This window comes from Papilio xuthus, unplaced genomic scaffold, assembly GCF_000836235.2.
Source record: "Papilio xuthus unplaced genomic scaffold, Pxut_1.1 DF825946.1, whole genome shotgun sequence".
NCBI classification, from domain to species: Eukaryota; Metazoa; Arthropoda; class Insecta; order Lepidoptera; family Papilionidae; genus Papilio; species Papilio xuthus.
The window spans coordinates 13,912,172-13,936,598 of NW_013532703.1; the positions used below are offsets into that span (position 1 = coordinate 13,912,172).

At 32.2% G+C, this 24,427-nt stretch overlaps 6 protein-coding genes across 6 annotated transcripts; 3 read left to right on the forward strand and 3 right to left on the reverse strand.

Annotated features, from left to right (window-relative positions):
• Positions 1-7: 7 nt before the first annotated feature.
• Positions 8-3,936, reverse strand: LOC106124819 (uncharacterized protein PFB0765w-like). The gene is made up of 12 exons (XM_013321797.1): positions 3,847-3,936; positions 3,509-3,575; positions 3,366-3,427; positions 2,301-3,279; positions 2,104-2,140; positions 1,875-1,960; positions 1,748-1,797; positions 1,084-1,561; positions 853-924; positions 597-728; positions 347-501; positions 8-83 (listed from the first exon to the last, which is right to left on the reverse strand). The coding sequence occupies exons 4-12, from the start codon at positions 3,190-3,192 to the stop codon at positions 39-41; spliced, it is 1,947 nt and encodes a 648-aa protein (XP_013177251.1). The 5' UTR covers positions 3,193-3,279; positions 3,366-3,427; positions 3,509-3,575; positions 3,847-3,936; the 3' UTR covers positions 8-38.
• A 337-nt stretch (positions 3,937-4,273) lies between these two features.
• LOC106123905 (uncharacterized) lies at positions 4,274-5,313 on the reverse strand. The gene is made up of 3 exons (XM_013320319.1): positions 5,037-5,313; positions 4,808-4,955; positions 4,274-4,450 (listed from the first exon to the last, which is right to left on the reverse strand). Exons 1-3 carry the CDS (start codon positions 5,252-5,254, stop codon positions 4,274-4,276), a joined length of 543 nt encoding a protein of 180 aa, XP_013175773.1. The 5' UTR covers positions 5,255-5,313.
• A 429-nt stretch (positions 5,314-5,742) lies between these two features.
• On the forward strand, positions 5,743-13,399 carry bwa (alkaline ceramidase). Its single transcript, XM_013321230.1, has 5 exons — positions 5,743-6,087; positions 6,209-6,365; positions 6,823-6,922; positions 11,474-11,611; positions 12,570-13,399. Exons 1-5 carry the CDS (start codon positions 5,995-5,997, stop codon positions 12,889-12,891), a joined length of 810 nt encoding a protein of 269 aa, XP_013176684.1. The 5' UTR covers positions 5,743-5,994; the 3' UTR covers positions 12,892-13,399.
• A 1,112-nt stretch (positions 13,400-14,511) lies between these two features.
• On the reverse strand, positions 14,512-16,102 carry purple (6-pyruvoyl tetrahydrobiopterin synthase purple). Its single transcript, NM_001312716.1, is given in 4 exon segments — positions 14,512-14,977; positions 15,344-15,489; positions 15,587-15,666; positions 15,887-16,102. Coding segments are annotated over 4 exon segments (501 nt in total). The 5' UTR covers positions 15,955-16,102; the 3' UTR covers positions 14,512-14,770.
• Positions 16,103-16,412: 310 nt separating this feature from the next.
• Positions 16,413-18,992, forward strand: wal (electron transfer flavoprotein subunit alpha wal). The gene is made up of 7 exons (XM_013321231.1): positions 16,413-16,570; positions 16,640-16,780; positions 16,898-17,162; positions 17,447-17,662; positions 17,860-18,011; positions 18,469-18,579; positions 18,783-18,992. Exons 1-7 carry the CDS (start codon positions 16,529-16,531, stop codon positions 18,846-18,848), a joined length of 993 nt encoding a protein of 330 aa, XP_013176685.1. The 5' UTR covers positions 16,413-16,528; the 3' UTR covers positions 18,849-18,992.
• A 1,026-nt stretch (positions 18,993-20,018) lies between these two features.
• On the forward strand, positions 20,019-20,801 carry LOC106124196 (fork head domain-containing protein FD4-like). Its single transcript, XM_013320666.1, has one exon. It carries the CDS (start codon positions 20,025-20,027, stop codon positions 20,757-20,759), a length of 735 nt encoding a protein of 244 aa, XP_013176120.1. The 5' UTR covers positions 20,019-20,024; the 3' UTR covers positions 20,760-20,801.
• Positions 20,802-24,427: the final 3,626 nt, after the last annotated feature.

Consider the following 24,427-nt stretch of genomic DNA (forward strand, 5'->3'; position numbering starts at 1 on the left):
ACATTAATAAATGTTCATTTGTTTATTACTTTTGTCTATTAATTGTTGCTGCAGTCACATGTTTGAAATTTTGTTGCTCCAATCTAAAAGAACATAAATCGATACATTTCAAAATCGGACATAGAATTAAATATTTTTAGATTTGTTTATGGCTAAAACAATTGAACGTTGTAGCTATACAATAGCTCTGTTGAAGTAATTGTGGTTGATATTGAAATAGAAACTATCCTATATTCAAGTTTAGTTTTTAACCAGTTAAGAAAAACTAATCTACTCAAACGGCCCTAAACATGTAATAAAAAGCTGTTTAGTAACCCTTTATCTTAGTAGATCAAACAATATTCACCTTAATTTCATGATAATACTTTTTATAGCTTTTTAAGCCATCTCGATTACGCTGTTTCATGTTCCTCCATAAAATTGTATCTTGTTTAATATTTTTGTGCAACATTTTCCATTTACTTCTAGTTTTTTCGATTGATTTCAAACTATTGCAACTTCCTAAATGTAAAAATAATAGTTGTTGTGTATATTTCGTTATATTATGACGAACTTATTAAAATAACAATTGTATTTACTTACTACTACCTACTTACCTTTTTGTTTGAGATATGTAATACATTTGCAAATAGAATTCACCCAAGAGTTCCACGTTTCTAAATTTTCAATAACATTTTCTAAGCCTTTGCACCATTTTAAAATATCGTACGTATCTATCTTTATTATACCTACGAATACCACATTGATATGTCATTAAAATGTTTAGTTAACAATAGTTCTAAAATAAAAGAATTGTCTAAAACACCAGACTCATTAGGTCTAAGTAGAGAAGAATTCTTAAAATTATCATACCATTCTGCTTTAAGTTCGTTTTTTGTTCCGACGAGAAGAATTTTTCACATGAGTACGATTCTCTTTTTTGTTCTGTAAAAAGGATTGAAATTACTAAATTACTTTTGAAAATGGTATGCATTCTGGTTTTGTTTTATTTTGAAAATGAAGTCGTAAGTCATTTATTTAGTAAGAAGACAGTCTCCGACACCTTAACAAATAGTAGATTATCTCAGTTTTTGTCCTACTTACCGTATTTAAGACCATCGCCTCTGTCTTCCTTGGAAATTACGTCAACAGGTTTTGTAATTAATTCCGCTTTTTTAACGCTAACTACAGGTTGGAATTGTTTCTTTTGTTTAATACCAACTTTGCTTTCATTTATTTTATTCTTTGCAATATCTTTTTTGTTAACGGAAACTTTTATTCTATCCGTTTTATTAGGTTTTTCATCTTTATTCGGGAACTTTTTATCTTTTCTTGGTATATCTTTGTCATTGTTGGCCTTGATATATTTCTTTTCAGGTTTTCGATAAACCTCTATAGATTTATTACGAATTTTTCCGTTTGTATCTTTTGATTTTTTATCAATGCTTCGGGGTTTCTGATCATGTTTCGTTTCGTTTTTAATTATTTTGTTTTTGATTTGCTTTTTCTTGTCGATATTTTTACGCTGTGGTTTATCGTTTCCCTTTTTATTTGTTTCTTCTGTGCCTATCTTATTTTCATTCTGAAATCGTGTAAGTAACATATCGTTCATTTTGCTGTTACCCATTGACATCGAAGCAAGTTGAACATCTATTAGAATTTCAGAATTTTGTATGGAAACATAGCTACTTTCAGATGATATCCGTTTTTCATCGATTTCAAATATTTTACCTAACGATGTTACTGATTTATTTACACTTTCAGTTACCTTAATTATAGGTAGAGCAATGTTTTGTGGCCAGGATTCATCGGCATTAGCTGGAAATTATAAAACAACAGTATTTAAATTGAGTTTTACAATGTAATTTTAGTAGTAACAAGTACTGATTACTTACATAATAAATTTTCATTGGGTGGAGCGAAGTCGATGTTAAATTTTAAGTAATCACTAGACGGTTTTTGTAATATCAACTGTTGGCTACTGTAAATTAATAATAATTATTATTTTTATTTAATATTGTTGTTCGTGTACAATAACAATCTAATACCTTATCGTTATTTAACGAAAGAGAAAGAAATATGACGTGAAGAATCGCCCTGTTGTTTAGTAAGAAGTATAAATACCTTAATTTTGTTAACAATTTTTTGTTCACTCCAATACCTGAAAAAGAAAAAGTATTAAAAAGAAGAATAACTATAAATTCTAGTCCTTTTCCTTAACATTCTAAATCGTGTGAATTTGTATAAATACATAAAAATATCTTGACATCGTTGTTTTAGCCTCAATTAGGTCTTACAATATGATATTTAAACTTTATTACCCATATCAATAGCTGAAAATTTTACTTTTTTGTTGTCTTCGTTTTCATCAAGCGCAGATTCGAGGTCAAAGTTTTCAAAAACTGTTATCAACAGATCTTGCACTATTTGCTGCCTTTCACTGATTTTAGGAGATAAACTTATAGCTTCAGGTTCATCGTCATTAATTTGTGTTAAGTCTTGTCCTTCCTGTTTACTTTCGTTATCTTTTACTGGTGCTTCATTTTGTATGTTCTCTGATTCATTATTCAATTGTGTTTCATTTTCTAATAATTCTTGTTGAACAACTTCTGTATCATTTGGTTTTGTGTAATTATCATCTAATACATTTGGCTCGGAACTCCAAACACCAGTGTTTAGTAAATCATCAATTATTTCTTTAACTATTTTATTGTTTTCAATTGTCTCATTCGTTAAGTCATTAATTATCGTGTCATCTCCTTTATGTTCCAAATCTACATTAAATGTTTCTGTCTGTTCAGTTAAATTTATTTCTTCATTTATACTGGCATTGTGTTCTTGTAATACTGAATCTTGCGAAGCTTGAAGTAAATTGTTAGTATTTTCTTTATGTTCAGAAATTTTTTCCATCGCGTCTTCTTCGCTATCAACATATTTTTCCTCTTCAATCTGATCATCACCAATCATTAAGCTATCTACTATTTGATCTATTAGTTTATTTAATTCTCCTCTAAAGTCCTCTAAAACATATTCGCTTTCACTGCCTATACTAAGAAGATCTACCGATTGCTGAATGTTTGTAATTCCCTCAGTTAGGAAATAATCTTCCTGCGTTTCTTTTTGCCGTTCTGCGTATTCTAATGCATTAGTGTAAAGATCTATCACTAAGTCATTTATATTTATTTCGGTAATATTACTGATTTGTTCTTCCATACTTTTATCCTTTGATAAATCAGATAATAAGTCATCTTCAGCTAATTTTTCCGTGGACTTAATGAGATTATGCGGTACGCATATAATCTGAAATTGAAAATATAATAAATGTTAATCTATGTTGGAAATAATTTTACTTTCTATATCAGCGAATCAAAATAATTTGTAATCACCAGAACTTCCTCTACTAAGTCGTCAATTAAATCCAAAACAGGTCCTTCCTCTTCCTCTAGTTCTGAAATAAAATATTTCAATGATTAATATTTCAAAAATGCGAATTTAAGTCTGCGAATGAATAAACTTTTAATTATGTTACCTTGAAGATTTTCTTCTAACAATTTGATCTCGGATTCATCCAATATCGTATCAATCCATATTGTAACCTGTTGATTAAATAATTGTGTTGAGGTCGATATAGTGTAAAAAATAAGAATCAAAATCCCAGTATTTAAGAATACACTTTAAAAGGGACAGTGTTTAACCATATTTAACACAAATTGCAATTTTAAACGTGTGTTCTGCTCATACATCTATCACCTCGAGACGTTGTTTTTAATAATGCAATGGTTTTCGAGCTGTATAAATAAAATTCCCCACGTAACCTGTATGTTTAAGGTGATAAAAATATGTCACACGTATTGAAATCTAACTTACTTTTCGAGAAATTTCCTCTAATATTTCTTTATTTCTGATCAGTTTTTGATTTAATGTTGTTTTACATTGTAATATCGTATTTATTTCTTCTTTGACTATAATATTTATTTTAGCTAATCTGGGTCAAAAACAGTTATTTAAGGCTTAAGTGAGGCATTATATTAAGTTTCATTTTATGTAAATTTATAAATAATAATATAATTAAGGGAAACTTCTACCTATAATTCAGCGATAGATTCATAGGCTGTCTCAATTTCAGAGCTATTTTGTATCCAAATATGGCACATAAGATGTTTAGTTCTTTTATAAGCTTCTTTTCGGCAACCGAGTGCGTCTTTTTATTTCTGTAAAAAATAAATATATTTTTGATATGCGTGTGTTACAAAACCTGCTTAAAAATACAGTCTTATGTTGTGATTAAAAATTATTACAAGTTTGGGATTGAAATATTGATGGGACTATCCCAACAAATAAGTACTCGTAGTGTATTGAGAAGAGCTTGCCTTTTTCGGGGCTTTCTTTTTCTTCTTTCAAAACAATTTACAGCGTCGGCAACCAGTACAATTGGTTTTTGATCCATTACTCGTTGTTTAAGTCGCTCTACCTAAAGAATTAACAGATAATATCGTTCAAACATTTGGAATAAAAAGGTTATTTTCTACAAACAATGACATACAAGTACAACATTCATATAATGATACAAATACAAGTCAACATCAATTAACAGTTTCGTCTTTACGATAACAAAACTATGCCCACGGACTGAACACGGAAATATGCCTGATCTTATCACACATGCTTGTGTACTTGTAATTAAGAACTTGTATGTCCTGTTTAATGAAAAAGCAGTAAAAATACGACTTTGTCGCAATGAAAATTCTTATTTTACTTTCTCTGTATCACATAATATTTGCATTAGCCGCTTTTACGAAGAATATTTTATACATTGTCACCTACTGACCATAAAATTTGGAATTACTGTGGCTTTAGTTCGCCAAGTATCAATACATTGCCGTTTGGTAGGTACGGACAACTGTGCGATTCTCATTGGACATCTTTTTGGAGACTTTCTCCTTTTCATCTTCCCGGTTTTGATACATACAGGCTTTCTGTAATCAAGCACTATATCAATTACATAAGACGAGGGTTTAGGTATGTGGGATCTTTACTAGTCTTTATGAAAAGATTACCTAATAACGTGGTGCATTTGATTCGATTTTGATGTTGATGGCTCATCGTAATTGCAATTTACGGAATCATATACATCTTTATAAGTGCTTTGTTTAACTTTATGCTGGCGAAGGATCGCACCTTTTGATATCTCTTTAAGTACTGTAACATCGCTCCACTGATCTATAAAATTTAACTCACTACTGGTACTATTATTAAGCGAATCTTCGTTATGCATTGCCAAAAAATGTTTTAAACCAAATACAAAAAATTTTCATTTTATAGGGAACAATTTAAAATCTATGTACCCATGAAGATACTGTTTGTGTAGAATTATATTTCTAAGTCATAATCGATTAGGAAATTGTATTGTCTTACAGATTACTCATCTAAGTGCAGGACTATGAGTGGAGTCAATGGGCTACCAAAAGATGGGAACCTCTAAAAACCGAATACGTAAAATAATAAGACAAAAATACTAGTTTTATAAGAGTTTTACCACTGTTCTACAAAATGTACTAAAGAATTGTGTATCTTTTCAGTCCTTTGTTTCATTAATTCGCTATATATCAAATTTTCTTAAAGTGAAAAAAAACTGGCTCTACGAATATAACTCCATTAGCACTCTGTATTTTTTCTATATAGTTCTTGGCAGAATGACAGCTGACTTTGTTGTTTGTTGAGTTGTCAATGTCACTTCTATCTTTTATGTCAGACATTCACTGTCTTTGTCAGTTAGTCACTGATGACAATTTAGTTTACAACAAATTCGCGTGCAGTGAACCCGAATACCAATAACACTTTGAAAATATTTTTATTTCTATTCATAATTTTTGTATGAGAATTTTTTTGAAATACTTTAAATTAAATAATTACTTAGTGTTTTCTCCGCAACCTTCGATAATCTTTGAATTTTAGAGCTAGTGTCTATATATTTCATTCTTTTTTGATGTAAACAAAGAAACTGAAATTGTAAAAATGTGGTCGCATTTAGAACGAGGAAGTTCACCTGTAGATTGGTGCGAATCTAATTATTCTATTTCTCCAGTTATAGCAGAATTTTTTAACACTGTAAGTAATGTTTTCTTTGGGTATTGTAATTCGTAAAGTAAAATTAAATGTTCGTTGCACTTTAGTTCAAAAGGCAGGGATAATGGTCTTTTTTTTTACTAAAGATATGTTTTATTTACAGGTGACGAATATAATTTTTTTCTTATTTCCGCCCGTATTGATCCACTTGTTTCAAGAATATTCCAAATTCGTTAATCCTGCAATAAATGTGTTGTGGGTCCTGTTAATGGTTGTTGGGTTAAGTTCAGCTTATTTTCACGCTACTCTCAGCTTAGTAGGTAAGTCAGATCTATTTTTCAATTGCAATTAAATATGCAGCAATACAATTTATCTTTTGTTACTGTAAATTATTTTAATGTGACTAAATACAAAAGGATAAAGTACACTGCATTTCAAACATTTATTTTAATTATAAAGTAAAATAAATGCTAAGAAAGCAGAGTTTATAGGCTTAAATATGGCTTTTTATACATTTTGAGAATATGATATATTTGTAACAAAGATATATATTTTTAAGATATAGTTTGCTTAAATTCATTTATTTCATAGTATTATTTTGGTAGTTTAATTAATTAGTCATTTAATTACTTATTTTAATATTAATGAATACTTACTTCGTAATTATTATACATCTATGTATACGAATATACAAGTTGATTAATATATTATATAAAACGGATAATAGTTAACGATTGGTGTTATTTATTTCATTAGAATTGTTGATATATGTTTTAGGCCAGCTACTGGATGAGCTAGCAATACTTTGGGTTTTCATGGCTGCTTTTGCTATGTTCTTCCCCAAGCGGTATTTTCCAAAATTTATGGGTGGAAACAGGTATGTACATTTTTATTTACAATCTTATGTAGTTGTCTATTTTATTGTTTTATTGTGAGATCTTGTAATGTGTGTAATTCTGGATTACTGCTGAAATGTAGAAATTCGTAATTGTGTAAAAATTATGAGAGATTTAATAGGAGGAGGGAGTTGAATCTGATCTATCTTTTTCTTTTATTGTATGTAATCCTTATCATGGTTAGTGCTTATTATGGTATATATCAATACTTTTAGTTACAGTAAAGTAGTAACCAATGATGATAGAAAGAAAAATTATGTCTGATTTCAAAGCCAAAATGTTTAGTGAATAGCCTCTCAATTGGATGATTGTACATCTTTTATATTTTAAATTTGATGATTGACTATTCATTGTCAAGGTGTGGGAGTCAACATGTGTAGGCAATCATAAAGTAGATTGTGTATTCTATCAAATGGTTCTGAAACTCGCGGGCGCCTGCGGCTTTGTCAGGGAAGAATAATAAAAAAAGGAAACGTAGTGTTTAATATGCCCGGAGGTATCAGCTACCTACTACTCAAAGTACCGTTAAAATCGGTCTAGCCGTTCCAGAGCTTACCCGGAAGAAACGCGCTCTTGCGGACAGACGGACAAAATAAAAAAGCTTATTCGTTATCGGCAATGCAAACACATAATGTGTACGAAATATGATATTTTTTATATATTACATAGAAATCCTTCAATATTATTAGTTTTTATAAATAGCGTAACATGCATATACTAAAAAGCGCTTTAAGTCAAGATCTTAAATATTACGTATAAATTGTTATCCTTAAACAAGGCCAAATATTCGGTGCCATATTAAGTCATATATCGATATAAATAAATAAGTTTAACAAATTCATTTACTTTTTAATGTAATCGATTAAGTTCCTTATTCACCATATGTGTTGTCTTTAATAATATTATTATGTACAAGAAACATTGTATTTTAAACGGTCATAGTGTAACATAGTGTGACAAATTATGTTTTCATAGCGTGTTGTATATTTAATAGTGCCGATTCGGATCTTAAATCCATACATGAATGTTTATGATATAGTTATGTAAACTTCAAGACTTGCAGTCTATTGTGACTCAGCGGTAAATGCCTGCGAAAATTTAAATTTTACAACCTCTAATACGAAGTTACAATTGTTAGTAATTGTCGTGTGGAAATAAATGCACCCACAATCGCTATCCGCTTTTCATTTAGTCGATAAGATCTTTTCCGTTTCGATTTTTAAATACGTACGTTACAATTTATTGACTAAAGGTTTACCCTTTGTATTTGATATGGTAATGATTTTAACAACAATATTTACTTGTAGGTTTGAAATCGTTTGTTGCCAATGTATTTTCAGAGTTTCCATTGACTAAATACATGTACTAACATATCGTCATCCCTTTCATTATCTTGGAAAGAATAGAGATAACAATATGTTTGACATGTCCGATGGCCGTGGTACTTCACGATACTACGCACTTTCCTTGAAGGGAGCGCATTGCGTTGTGTGCTAACAACTATTTCTGTCGCGAAATGTTGCGCAAACATTATTGCGATTTAAAAAAAAGACCATCGTAGTAAGTTTCGTCACCGTGTTAACGAGGCACTTCGCATTTAATACATCGAGTGTAAACTAGCTACTGCTAGTGTGTAAGTGTTGCAAATTAAAACCAAGTACAACCCGAGCACGGTAACATGTTATGGAAAACTGATGATGCCATACCGGCGAACTTGCGCAGAGTACAAAACGTTTAAAAATCAAATGAGTCTTATAGCTTCTCTTTGTGCTGTGGGTTTATTATGAATACTTGCGAATTGGATTATTGTAACGTCATCAACAAAATATGTCAAAATTTTTATGAAATTTGTCATAGTACTTTACATACGATAGTACAAATCTAATACAAATTTTGTCAATGACGATACGAATATTTTCACCCAAATTTTCGAAATGGAACATAGGTTCTTTAAGTAGTTTTAACGCTTGAAAAAAACGGTCACCTTTCATGTATTAAACCTTATTTCAGTGGAAAGAATAATTGTCGCAAACATGCTCGTAATATTTTTTATAGCTAATATTCTTAACATCCGATAAAGATAACTGACTGGATTGGAGTTTAGCTACTTTGAATTACTTAAAGTAATTTTATTTCGCCACAATCTTTGCTTCTTCATCAATTAATAGTCCATGTTAACCTTCACGGTTGTTTTTGAATCGATAACACATTGCTGCACGCTATTACTACTACGTTTATAGGTTACGTATGCTATTTGAACGTTAAAGGTAATTCGTTAATTGTGTTCGACTTAGCAGAATAATTAGCAATGTTCTATAGACTTATTCGTATCTTGTTACTAAAGATTTCCACTGCCGAATAACTGCTACAAATCTGTCTAAATTTCCATAAAGTTATGTACACTGTTTTAGCCTTCACATGACCTGTCATACAATTGAATGGATAGCATAAAATAAATGACCTTTATGTACTCCTAGGTATCGCCCGCAACACCTTGCGCGTGGAATAAAACAAAACTCAACAAGGAGCCTATATGTCCTTCCAGACTATGTTCTACATCTATGGCAAATTTCACCGAGATCCATGCAGCCGTTCTGGGGATACCTTCTTAAAACATCCATCCATCATTCAAGACCCAAACATCGTTCTTGCTTGTTCAAAATAACAAATATCTTTAACGATATGTTTCAATTCCTACTCAAAATGTGTTATGAAATAAATAATCATTTTCACATATTCTGAAGGCGATAAAACAAAAAATGGTGCACGTTTGAAATCGTCCAACGTATTAACTACGTAATAAAAACTTGAAAATCAAGTTTCGTTGAGAATGTAACACTTTTTTAACAAATAAAATAACTTTTGTTGTATGCGTCAGTATTATTTCTTGTTAAGGGCTCTACTTTATCGGATTGGACCAGTGTCGATTGTTTATGGTATTATTCTAGTTTGGGAGAGACTGGCAGGGTTATATGCGTCATCAGTATGCAATAATATAAAGGCCGAATACGATTGTATACACACAAATTAAGAAAATAAACCGCAAAACAAGTTATTACTTAGTGCCATTGCCTTCAACATTTTTATGTTTCGATAGCAATCAAAAAGAGTATTTTTGATCAGTTTTGCATAAGAGAATAAAGTTAGCAAGACTTAGTTTAGTTTTAGTTATTAATTGTTTTGTTAACAAATGAAAGGAAGTCAAATTTAGTAACTTTATTAAATATTTATAATTCTTCTGCATTAATGCGTCAACCCTGTTGAGTTTGCGTGTCTGTGACCCCATATCAAGCACGTCATCTATTATACAAAGTGTACTTGAGTTACAAATCACCCTAGCCCCGGTGCATCGAGTGCTCGTGTACCGATTACATTGTCATTATAATATTAAGCCATTACTAATTTGATAAGAATTACTAACATTCATTGTTATTGCAAACGATTATATACATTAAGGACATTTCGGTTCTACTGCGTATGTTCTAGATGTAGTATTTGTTTACTTATCGTTGTTATGTTTGACGTCATATATACCCGAGAAAAATACTTTCTATATATGTATTGTTATTGTCGCTTCCAATGTGACCTTTACGACTTTACTGATAGTAATATAATTAAAGCTACAACTTTCATATTTATCAACAAAAACTATGTCATTTTCCTAAAGACTTCCTGAAATGTCATAAACATTAAAGCGTCAATACCCTAATGGTTAAGAGTACGGATTTCCAAACACGAGGTCGGGGGTTCGAATCCCGTCATTCGACTATTGTCGTAAACCATATCCTAGCACAGCAAGCCTTTTTTTAAGAGGGGGAATGCGTTACGCATACCGGGTGCCTCGGGGAAAGCCACTCCGGTTATGTGGGACTCTCTCCACATCCCTAAAGGGACAAGGAGCCTACCCACTAAACCCCCTCTGGTTCCCTCGAGTCACTGTTTACCGGGGTGTGGGCACATGTGAATACTCTTCGCACACATAGCACAACAAGCCTAGAGCTTAGTTGGAATGGTAAAAGAAATATTAGTAAATTTACTAAAAATCTGCTATTAAAAAAAAGAACAAAAAAGTTTAGATTGGGGGATTTTCTTAGTCATATCAAATGATTATCGTTTAATTATTGACCGATTATTCTTTGTAAACAATGTCAATGATATCCTTTGTTTAAAAACAAATTATTCTATGTTATCTAGAAGTCCTAAATATAAATGTGCATAATAATTATTAAATCGTAAAGTATAATATTATAATATATTTGTTATTATATTGAATAACTTGCGCTTCATTTAACATAAATACTCTAGGACATACATTTTAAAGTTCATATGTGAACTATAAAACCAAATCTTTTGCACAAATATGAAAATCTGTACTGTAATGTACTGTCAAGCGTCTTGGTATAATGCTTTTAGTTCAAAGCAAACACTAACAGTAAGAAAAGGATTGATTTGATTAACTTAAGAGAGCGCTAGTGCCTCCGCTAAAGCTTTTTTTCTCTGTGCGATTCTAAGTACTTTTGATACTATTTCAGGAGGTTGCTATCGTTTTACTGTAGCTTGTTCGCGGTTGTGGCGACTGGTTTCCTGGTGATGCATCCCGCAGCTAATGCCTTTGCTCTGATGACCCTCGTGGCGCCGGCCCTGTACTTCCTCTACAAAGAACTTAACATGTAAGTATAGTGACCGACCGTGGCTTTCCGAGAGTAAAATCTCTTTATTAAAAATATTGTCATCCTTGTCATTATCATTCACAAAACAGAGATAACAATATGTTTCAAACGGTGAGTTTGGTCGTAGAAACCCACGGTCAGTACAATAACCCGACGGACGTTTTAACATTCTGAATTTACCGTTACTTGACAGTTTATTATAATTATTTTGGAGTTAACTAGAAATTTGAATTTTTTCTTAAATTTTTTGATTATCTGGACTTAAAAAGTTATCTGACTATTTATGTCCAACATAGTATCAAACTATGTTAATTTATTACTTGTATAGTAGTATGTTATGAGCATTATTTTGTAATAGCATTTTAGTATGCAATATGAAACAAAATGTCACGAAGTCTATAAAATCTAGGCGCGTCAATTACCATTTTTATTCCTGTAAAACCAATGTTATGTTTAATTACGATGCAGTATTTTTATGACGTGGAAAATCTTTTTCACGTTTAAATTAAAGTAGGTTATTAAATAATTAACTGTTTTAGTTGTTTATAGTTAAACTAAAATTTAAAAATTATTTTACCATCTTTTGACGTTGACCTTGAACACCAAAGGCTTTTCGAATCGTAAAGCGTATATATTATTTCTTTGTCTAAACATTTGTATCGAATTCTTATATCTGCAAGACCTACGTATTTTATGACAATATTAGTAAGAATTATTTGGATCGAATCGCGCGCTTTCGTTACCAAGTGTCAGATCGATTAGTGAGGGGACATAAGCGTTGTTATGTTAGTAGTGTTGTGCCGATACATCGGCACAGTATTTTGTTTTTCTTCCTATCTGTAGGTATATCATTTGAGCTTTGCTTGAATTTATTGGTTTATTGCAATGCATTAATACAGATGTATCATTGTATTTTTGGGATTGAAGAATGAACTAAAATATTTGTGTATTATTTCAGGGTTAAATGCCCTCGCGTCTATAGACTAGGGCTGCGTTGCATGGCTGTATGTCTATTGGCGATGTTCTGCTGGATTATAGACAGAATGTTCTGCAACGCGTGGCTCTCCATCGACTTCCCATACCTGCACGGAGTCTGGCACATACTTATCTTCATAGCTAGTTACACAGCCCTAGTTCTCGGAGCATACTTCAATGTCTCAGAAGAAAGGCCCGAACAAAGACCACAACTAAAGTATTGGCCAAGAAACGACTTTGAATTAGGTATACCGTATGTTGCAATCAAACATCCTCGCAAGAATGATAAGAATTTAACAATCTAGGTTATTTATTTTTAATCTGTGTGATTTTATATATGCACGTAATTAAGGTGTTGCAATAATATAAAAGTATTTAGCTTTGGATGTGGATCTGCTTTATTTTTCTTTTTTATACTGCCAGTAAGTTTAGGTAAGAAATTTTATTTTGCTTTATTACCGTGTGCAAAAAGTCTGACTTAAAATTAAACTTATATGAAGAGTAAACAAATATTTAAACATGACCAGTTTTGTTTAAAATCGTATGTATAAAATGAGTCACATTAATAATACAAAATAGAATTATATACATTTAAATAATGGATTTAATCTAATTATGTCGCACAAACACGAAAAACAATATTATGTATTATGAACAAGCAATAATTACTTTTATATTTTCTTAGACGACATTTTAATTAAAGTTTAAGTAAGCATTTGTTCCAATAAATCTATCAATATTTATTATTTTGTGTCTATAAAGGAACTGTTCCTTTTTGCCTTATATTTTAAGTTGGCAATACTTGTATATTTTTTTTTAAATTGATCTCGTCGAATATTTAATAATTCGAAATATGAAATCAAAATTTTTTGTGTATTTTCTTTTGCAATATTATATTAGAATTTTCCAAAGTTTTATGTTAAAATGTAAATATCTAGTGCCAATCTGTGATTGTTTAGACTTAATATATTTATAATGGTATTGTGTGCATTGATGTGTATGCTTAAGTATTAATATTGTATGCCATTAATTTCCAAATTTTATTGCACTATATTTTCATTTTTCATATGTATGTGTTTAATTTCTTATGATTGACATAAATAAATATTTAAGGTATAGGCGTAGAAGCAAACCCAGCAATGATCCTGGTTTTTACCTAATTTTAACCATAAAATACCGGTTAATAATATGTGTTTTACAATTTTTGCTTTTTTCTATCCTCCTTTATTTAAATAATTCTTGAAGAAATTATTTCTTATACCTTGTGATGTGAATTTACCTGATATTAGTATAGTTAATGTAGTACAAGATTAAAATTCCGATAGACGAGGTTTCTGAAGGTTGTATACAAATATTGTCATTTATTGGTTGTATACAAAGATTGCCATCAGGTTTTGGAGGGGGTGTCGGTTAATATAGTATTACAAAGATTAAAAATAATATTAAATGTGTGAAACCTATGTTTTGTTTTTTAAAATTGCTATATGAAATATTTTTATGGTATAGTTTTTATAGCAAGTAGCTTTTGAACTATTGAGACTTTTTATTTTGTATTTTTTTTATCAAAAGTATTGACTTAATAATTGACTGCAATTAAATTCAGTTGATGATTCAGATTTCTTGTATTCAGTTTGACATAAGGGCTTTGTTTTTAGGTTAAACAGTGACAAAAAACAGCTGTTAGGTACTGGTTTTCAATTTGCAAGTGATACAATTAGTGATATTTGGTTTTTTTTTTTTATTTAAAATCTAACATAACCTATATTAAGAAATAGCAGAGTTTTACACCCATAAAAAGATACTTATTGTGTGTGTATTCATGTTTGATTTTGTACTGAACAATATTATATTCCCATTTTTCGTAACACAACTGAAGTAAATTTGTGAAATATGTTTATTAGGTTATTAATAATATATACCAGTGATTTCATAATAAACATTTTTATTTGGCAAGTGTATTTATTTCTTACAAACTCTAAAACTTATACAAGGAACAAAATTTTCAGTCACTTACCTATACGAAAATATTCGATTCAACATCCGTATTAAAAGTATAAAAATAAAAAAAAGAATATAAAAGGAATGCAGATCATTAAAACACATTCAATGCCACAACAACTTTCATGTAAAGTTTTGCAGATGTCCGTGGCATTGAAGGTGTTGAAAAAAATTACCAATGCCTCATCAGTCCGAGTCTGAAGATACATTATGATGGTTTGTATGCAGATTTGATGTATTGCATTTCTTCCTTGAATAAGTGTTCCCTCCGCGATATACAACATGATTCTTCTCTGTTTCTAAAATTTTCACCTCATGCAGTAACTGAGGTTTATCCATTATCTTTTGCAATTGATCCCAAATGAATATTGCTAAGTTTTCTGTTGTACTAACCTGTAAACAAATGTAACATAAAGATAATAAATCAAAAAAATATACATATTACCAGGTGTAAATATAAGTCATCTAAGCAGGAAAGACACTGTTATGTTTTTATTTTTTAAGGACACACTTACAGCTAACATAAGAATACCATGAAATAATGATGGCATATTAAAAGTGGTCACAGATAGCAAGAAATACAGGTTATGTTAAAATTCAGTATTTGTTGTTAAGTTAAAAAAAAAAATGGGTATCTACTTGGACACTAAAAATATTGGAACAAACATAAAAAATCTGCATCAACCTTCTCTCAGTCAAACAGTTAATGTGTTAGTTGTTTTCTAGAAATTCAGGCTCCAAATTTGTAATAAACCTTACCACAGCTTTAAAATAAGGAACATCTTGGTCGAGATTTTTATGATCAAGTGGTTCCATTATAGCTTTCTGCATAAATTGTTTCAAGTCATGTACATTCATCACCATTCCTGTATGTGGATCCACTGGCCCTTTGACTGTTACCAACACTGAAATAAAATGGAAAAAACATATTTAACAGTTGAGGTAAAGTAAGGGTATTTTATTTTGTTTTTATTTTATTAATAAAAGTTAACAAATTCTTACCAACATAATTATGTCCATGCCCATTTGGATTATTGCATTTGCCATACAACTTTTTGTTATCTTCATCACTTAAAAATGGGCTAAAATAATATTTTATGTATTAAAATGAATAATTCTTAACAAAATATATTTCATATAACACATAAATATTTGAAAATATACATGAAATTCATGTACTTTAATTACACCCTTGATTAGAAGACGTTTTCTTATCATAACTTGGATAGATAAAAAAAAAGTTAAACGTAGGGTCAGAGGGCAGAAATGATAACAAGATGTATTTTAATTTAATTTAAATACCTGTGTAAACGGTGGCAAGAGCTGAAAGTTTCTCGTCTGGTGATAGAAACAATAGGTAATGACGACATACTCGATTATTTTATTAAATCATTAATTTTAAACCAAACACTTTATCACACAACATTCAAGTGTACCCTACTTCCTTACTAAACTGAACTATTTAATTTCAATTAATAATTTAAATTAAACAAAACATAATCTAACTAAACCTTTGACATTTGATAAACGAAATGAATGAATGACAATCTGACAGTTACAACTTACAACGTAGTCTGGACCAAATATATGCATGAAGTTTGATGTATAACCAAAAAAGCTATTTTAAAATCGTGTGGAGACAATGCTAGTACAATTTGTTTTAAATCTAAATTGTTAAAATGGCTGGAGGAATGAGATACATAGGTAAATCATTGATTGAAGTCGGGAATTCTAAGATGATAAAAAACACCGATCCGTTGAGCATAGATGCTAGAAGTTTTTTTATTCTGTTTTTCATTCGTTCATTGCGTTCATTGTTTCTGATTGCTGAGTTTCAAAACTTTTTTTATAAAGTTAATCTCATTCCATTGGACTTTGACTGACTTTTTAACCTTTTCCAAGACTTTGCAAAGTTTTTAAAATAAGAAATAGATAATTATTGAAATGTTTTCGCCGTGCAGCAGGCATTTATTTTTTTCTACACAGGTAATTTCTTTTATATTTCGAATACAAGTTTGCTTTAAAATTTCAATCTACAATTACATATTCTTTCAGCTTCGACGATTGCAGAGTACTCTTGTCTTAGCGGAACATAACAATGAAGGTTTATTACCCGTCACACAAAATGCTTTGAGCGCTGCGAAGAAGATCGGTGGTGATATATCCGTCCTTGTGGCAGGAACTAAATGTGGACCAGTATGTTGCTTATCTCTATTACAATTATGTTAAGTAGGATTTAATCTAAGTTTTCACTTTATACACAAAATTGTTAAAAATTTACTTATTAACTGTAATTTATTTATGTTTTCTTAGGCTGCGGAACAGATATCCAAAGCTAGTGGTGTGTCTAAGATCTTAGTGGCAGAAAGTGACGTGTTCAAAGGCTTCACAGCTGAAACTCTAGCACCTCTCATATTAGCCACTCAGAAACAATTCAGTTTCACACATATCTTAGCACCAGCAACTGCTTTTGGTAAAGCTATTCTACCCAGAGTAGCCGCCAAGTTAGATGTCTCTCCTATAACAGATATCATAGGTGTAAAAGATGCTAACACTTTTGTAAGGACTATTTATGCAGGTAACAATATATTAGGATTTATAAATATTCAGTATGAACTATGAAATATTTTGTGTAGATAAAAAAGGCCAAATTGTAGGCACATTTAATTTATATCTCTTTCATTTGATTTTACAATATTATCATCATATTATGCTTTTTCCACAAGATCATTCTTTTTTATCTTATCTTCCATTTACATGTTATGGTACTTTTAGGCTGTTACCAAGCACAGAAACAATTTTAATTTTTTTTTAAAATACTATCCCCTATTGTCTTACATCCCTTACTTTATAACTTTACAGGCAATGCTATCTTAACATTAGAGGCGAAGGACCCAATTAAGGTGGTAACAGTGCGAGGCACTGCTTTCCCTCCTGAGCCATTAGAAGGAGGATCCGCAGCGGTAGAGAAGGCACCGGAGGGTGACTATAAGACTGACCTTGTGGAATGGGTCTCTCAGGAGCTGACAAAGTCAGACAGGCCTGAGTTGACAAGTGCCAAGAATATAGTATCCGGAGGTACGTTGGTGGTTTCTTTTAGTGGTGGTGTATGATTGTGAATATTTATAAACTATTTAATTAAATAATTTAATTGTTCATTTGTTGCATTTAAAAAACAAATGCTATCAATAATTTTAAATGATTTCAAAACTCTGGTCACTGTTTCTGGAAATTTTTTAAACATCATATATTTTTATATTTGTAAAAAATTCCAGGTCGCGGTCTGAAGTCAGGAGATAACTTCAAGCTTCTGTACGACCTAGCTGACAAGCTGAATGCTGCAGTGGGCGCGTCTCGTGCTGCTGTCGATGCCGGCTTTGTACCCAATGATCTACAGATCGGACAGACGGGCAAAATTGTTGCACCTGTAAGATATATTCTTTTCATTCCATATTTCTCCGGAAGGTCAACATACATAAGGACAAAAGTTGGTTCATGAAGGGAATATCTAGATAATTCATTTGATGAATGATTAATTTAAAGAGAGTTAATTCTTTCATATCCAAGTAATGATTTGTTTTAGATAAAATAATTGTAATGACATTGTGACCTTGTTCTAGCTTCTGATAAAAGTTAACCCAAAGATAGTGTTATGTTTACATTTACTGATAACTAATATGTATACATTGTATACTATTTGTCTATCTCTGGTTAGTTTTATACTTTTCCGATTATAAAAATATATATAATTAATAAGTCAACTTTTCTACAAATTTCTTTTTTTTAGTAATTTATTATTATAATTGTTTTCTTTGCTTTTTCATTGAGTATAAGGGTGCTGACAAACGGTTACATGTAATATACTTTATTTTTTATACATTTAGAACCTATACATTGCTGTGGGAATAAGTGGTGCCATCCAGCATCTTGCCGGTATGAAGGATTCTAAGACCATTGTCGCCATAAACAAAGATCCTGAGGCGCCCATCTTCCAGGTAATTGCAGTAATACTAATGAGCTATGCTTAATGTAATTAGTAAGTAAAATAAAAAAAATCAACTGTCGTTCATTAATGTTCAATAAACTTTGATAATTTATTAATTTTATTTATTCAAAAATAATGGCATACGGAGTTTGCAATTTAATTGACAAAATTTTTAGATTAACGTTAATGTAATTTTTATTTTTTATTTTTCAGGTAGCTGATTACGGTTTAGTAGCGGACTTGTTCAAAGCAGTTCCGGAACTAACCTCAAAGTTGTGAACAAGAGATAAATATATTAGTGTTAGGAGTAAATTTTATAAATCATTTTCTATTCAAAGTTTTTAAATATTCGTATTGAATCGTGTTGTAAATATATACAATTCTTACTGTTATATTGTATTATTATAAAATAAAATCTCTTTTGAATACCGTGTTTTCTTGGTAGCCATTTCGTAAAATATAATATTAATAATGTAGGTGCTAAATAAAGTCTGAAAATGGTCCAAATATTTTCAAATTTCAATCCACACCTAATATTTACACCGATTTCATTAATCATTATAGCTCACAATAATAATTTAAAATACTGGCCGATGAGATTCGATGTCTTTTATTAAAAAAAAACTCAGGATTTTTTATAACATTGAAAAACATTTTGTTCCTACAATCGATTGTACTTTTGAAAACTCACCTCAGTAAGTGCAAGTAATAAATATTTCTAAAAAAATGATATATTCTGAATTGATCACAAATTCTTTCTTCTACTCGCCCACAGATGGCGTTAGTTTAAATAAAGAATTATTTTTCATTCTACCATGTGATAAGTGACGTTAGGTTATGTCTAACGAAAGAAAACTACTTCGCTTAAAATATTTGAGGCGTAAAATATACATATTATACGATTGATATATTAGTTACCTGTTCTAGAGGACATAGTCAGAAATATCTGCCTATCTGAGTTTTGTAGTAAAGAATGATGATACACATGTGGTAGTATGGATAAAAAATTAAATTTTTACTTCAGTGCTTAAAAATTAAAAAGAATCCAAAAAAATGTAATCTACCATCAACAGACAAATATATTATACAAATTAACTTAAAATATATCTTGTTATTTACGAAAAGAAATACATTTACATTCATGGAATATCAAAGTACATGAAGAAATTTATTAAAACTTGCGAACAGTCAGTCAGTGCGATAAAAGTAGACACCTACTTATAAAACCAACAGGCGGTAAGTGCGCAGTCAATCATTGTAGTAATGATAGTATCTGCCGCGCCGCAAGAGAGAGATGCGGCGAGCGGCGGCCTCGTTAGCATATTATTTGCGGACAACGAGCGCGCGCGGGGCGGGGGCTCGCCGAGCGGAGGCGGAGTCGCCGGGGCCCCGCCTGCCGCGCCACGCCTGCTTTACCGCTCGCCGCGAACCGTGACTCCACTAGCGTCGTCGACGATGCCGCGGCCGTCGCGCGACTCCTACTCCGAACAGAAACCTCCATACTCGTATATTTCTCTGACAGCGATGGCGATCTGGAGCTCCCCAGAGCGTATGCTGCCGCTGTCAGAGATCTACCGCTTCATCACGGACCGTTTCCCATACTACCGGCGCAACACGCAGCGCTGGCAGAACTCGCTGCGCCACAACCTCTCATTCAACGATTGCTTCGTAAAGGTGCCACGGCGGCCAGACCGGCCGGGCAAGGGCGCCTACTGGACGCTGCATCCGCAGGCCTTCGACATGTTCGAGAATGGCTCGCTGCTACGCCGTCGCAAGCGCTTTAAGCTGCACAAGGGCGAGAAGGACAACCTAAACGTGGAGCTGGCGGCACTTGCAACCTTCAACCAGCTCTTCATGTCGGGCCAGAGCGCAGCGCGTGTACCGCCGCTAGGACCCTTCCACGTGACGCAGCCGGACTCTTGTACGACTAAAGTGAAACATAAGAAGTCATTTACAATAGACAGTTTATTATCTAGTGACGGTGAATTAGAATCGAGTGAGAATTCGGTGGTAAGGGACGATACTAGTACGTTGGTCCCATACCAACCCGAGGTGTTGGCTATGGCAGCAGCTATGTGGCCCGCTCCCATCTGTTTTCAGATTCCCTTATTCAATCCTTTACAGTTAACACTCCCTTTTAATCCAAGTATACATAATTTCGGCGGTTACCATCTAACAGAACATCGGTAGTTGATGTAGCTTGTAACTGTGGCAAATATTTGTTAGTGTCGTATTTTCTTAGTCATGATTATAATATTTATTTAACTTAAAATCTTTAGAAATATTGTTAAATGAGCTTTTAATGGAAACTAGACAATCGCTCGGTATCTTAACTACATACACTACAAGTTGTCAAAAATAAAAAGTAAAAAAAAAATCGAAAATATCAAAACCTGCTTTTTCTCATGTCGTTTAGAAATGGTGCTATTTCACATGATTGATCCAGGATAGTATACAAAAACTTTATAAGTGTTAGCCAACTATATTGTATATGTATTCAGAGAACACACACAAAGTCTTCTAAAATATTCGGAGTCTTGTTAACAATGATATGTAAATACACGATTACGTTTATTTTTAAAATTGTTTATATTTAAATTATTTATTGCAGTAAGACCAGATACGAAGTATTTTTAATTGTAAATTATTGTTATTACCTCTAAAACAATTAATAAATTCTAATGTATAAATCTTCATAGTTTTATTCGAATACACGTGACTTATTCCTCTTTCGAGGGCTCTTGAGCCCCGTCACTCCATGGAGCATCCAGCGTAGCGACCTAAGAGCTCGGCGGCCTCCCAATCCGATAATAAAAACGAAGTGACAGCCCGAGCCGAGGTTCTTGAGGGAGCCCTCGAGCTTAGTTACTCTTAAACGAGGTTTAGGCTAAGTGCCATCTGCGCTCGGCCACCTCAAGCCCGGTGAAGCTGTAAATGCAAACAAGGCAAATAGTGGCAATTCAATCACAAAAAACGTGACTTATTTGATAAACCTTAAAATATGTCTAAATTAATAATTCGTCATGTAATAATGCAGCTTGAAAGGTGTCGGCTATAGTTTATACCAATTTTGATATAAAATCACCACAGAATTTCGAAGTTCAAAATTTGGTTATACTTATTAAACTACCTAACAACTCTCACCTGTTAATCAAAGGGATAGGCAGAGATCACGGACTTCTACTTGGCTCAGACCTAACTCACCTCTATAGTCTTTTAGAAATTCATACACTCTACGTGAATGTTGGTTTAGGAATTATTTAATTAAGCTTTAAAATTACTTTACATTAATATTTTAAAAATTAATATATGTATGTAAAATACATATTTATAATAACAATATAATCATATTATAAAGTTAAATTTCGATCAAGCAAGCGATAAATCATTTTCTTCAATTCGTTTAGGCTGTGCCATGTAATGCGCGGTGTCGGAGTTTAGGGGTGGTTTGGGGGTGCGCGCCACTTTTTATTATTTATGTTCCATAGCCCGGGGCCTGATTCGACAATTAATACGAGAAACCGTACAAAATTGTGCAGCTAAAATGATGCTTTAAAACACCTTTTTCAATGATTGCACTAAAGTTTTTGCTTCTGAAATTTAATACGAAAATAGTTGCCATAAATATCTTTTTGGTCATTTTAAATTAACTTTCAGATAAATTTATTAAAAAGAATAGCTATTGACAATATTTGAGAAAAGATATCGTACTAATATTACAAATGTGTATATCTAGATGGATGGATGGATGGATCTTCAGAACGGCTTTACGGATGTCGCTGAAGTTTGCACACAGATGTAGAACATAGTCGGGAAGAACACATAGGCTACTTATTAAGTTTTTTTTTAATTTTCCGAGCTCGGAGTCGCGGGCGACAGCTAGTAGTGGATAATATATTATTTGCGTATGTTTATTAGTTATTTCTTGGTAAAGTAAACAGGTATTTAAAACTACTGCTGGAAATGAACTGGAAAGCAATAATGTTAGCTCAGCACGTCTGTAAACACGGTCATTTGCGTTTAAAATACGCTGCGAACTAGATCGCTCTGTTATTAGTTTGTCGCGAAGTTGGTTTAAGTAGGGTTGTTAAATCTGTCTTAAATAATTTTCAAGTAAAATCTTTATTTTGTTCTAACAATTGTACTCAGAGTTGTTAAGGAATAGCTTACTATATCTAGGTAACTAGAAATCGGATGATAAATAAAACGAGACCAAATGACTGTCTGGTCTTAAGCACTTTAATAAAATATTTATAATAAATTCTGAAGTAATAGAGAAAATGATAAAATAGAAGAACAGAAACTGTGTCACTCTAGTCATACTTTTATTAGGACAAGTAGGAAATCATTTTTTTTCTAAAACAGACGATCGGAGTCGAAACGGAAACGTTTTTGTTAATTTATATAAATTAAACTTTCATAGATCGTAGCTGCGCCGACGCAGTCTACTCGAGCATTTAATCGAATTAAAATTAGGGTGACAACCCTGTTCATAATTAACAGGATATTTATAATCACTTTTATTGGAGGATTCCTTTAAGAAATTGTAAAGACGTTTTCAAATATTACATTAATTAAAATAAGGACACTAAAATTATTAAACATGATTATGCACACTTATTTTTTCACAAACAGCAGGTCAACAAACATGGCTGCTTAACTTTTATTAGTAAGTGCGCCAATTACAATTCTTTCCAATAAAATGTTGTGTTCGATGGGAGAAAGAAGTCAAAAACACAAGAAAAGGACTTGTGGGCCTAGCAAGAAAATTTGTGACAATCGCCACCGCATCGTCCACGACAAAATTTGTATGAGATTTGTGCAGCACCAATTTCGTGCATAAAGTAAACCAAATATCTCATTCTAAAGGAAGGCTCTTGAATTCCGTGCTAGGCCCACAGGTGGAAGCTTTAAAAAGGTAAATCTCGCATCCAATGAGTTAGCTGTCCGTACTTTTCTTTAACAATTCTGGAGATAGACGATCGGCTTAGGAGCTCGGTTCTCACGGACACGCGCGATGTCGTCGCGTCGCCACAAAAACCTCCGCACTCGGTAGCCACGTATTAATCAGTTGCGACCGTTGACGTAAAGCAGAGGCAACCCGCCGCGGACACAAGTACAGGTAGGATTAAAAGTGCTATTAGGTTAGGTAAGAAAATACCTGTAATATTATGTACAGGCTATTTGCACATCTAATATACTGGTCGCCACGTCAGATTTTGGTCCTCTTCTGTCCCTCAATTGTTACTTAAAACTTCAATTGTAAGGGAAAATATATTTTCATATTACTGATGTTTGTTTGTTTCCCATTTGGCTGATCGTACCCAAAGAATCCATTGACCGAATGGGAAAAAAATCTTGTTGGGCGGTTGATGTACACTCTGTTATTTTTTTTCTTTTTATTAAGTTGTTGTGTACTAATATTTTTCATAGAAACAATTTTTGGAGTTGTTATTAACGATATAATTTTGATAAATCAAAAAGTTTATTTTAAACTGATATTGGTGAACCACAAATAATCTCCTAATATGAAAGTTCTTTTTATGATGGGGATATTTGGTACATCTAGAATATTTTCTTCTAGTACAAGATAGTAAAGCGTTTTGTTACGTGAGTGTACTTCTATCATTGGCCAGCGCATCGTGTCGATGTCGCGTCCGTGCGTGTCGGATTCACTCAGCGTCGAATTCACGCCAAGTCAAATGTTTAATTTGCTCTATAAATCACGCTATTAAAAACATTTCAAGGATGTCATCGCGGGACGGATCTCATTGGAGACGTGACGGCGCGCTCGCTGTGTGGTCGGCTGACGCAGTCGGCTGTCGGCTCCGACTCCGGCCGTGTTGGTATTACGACGC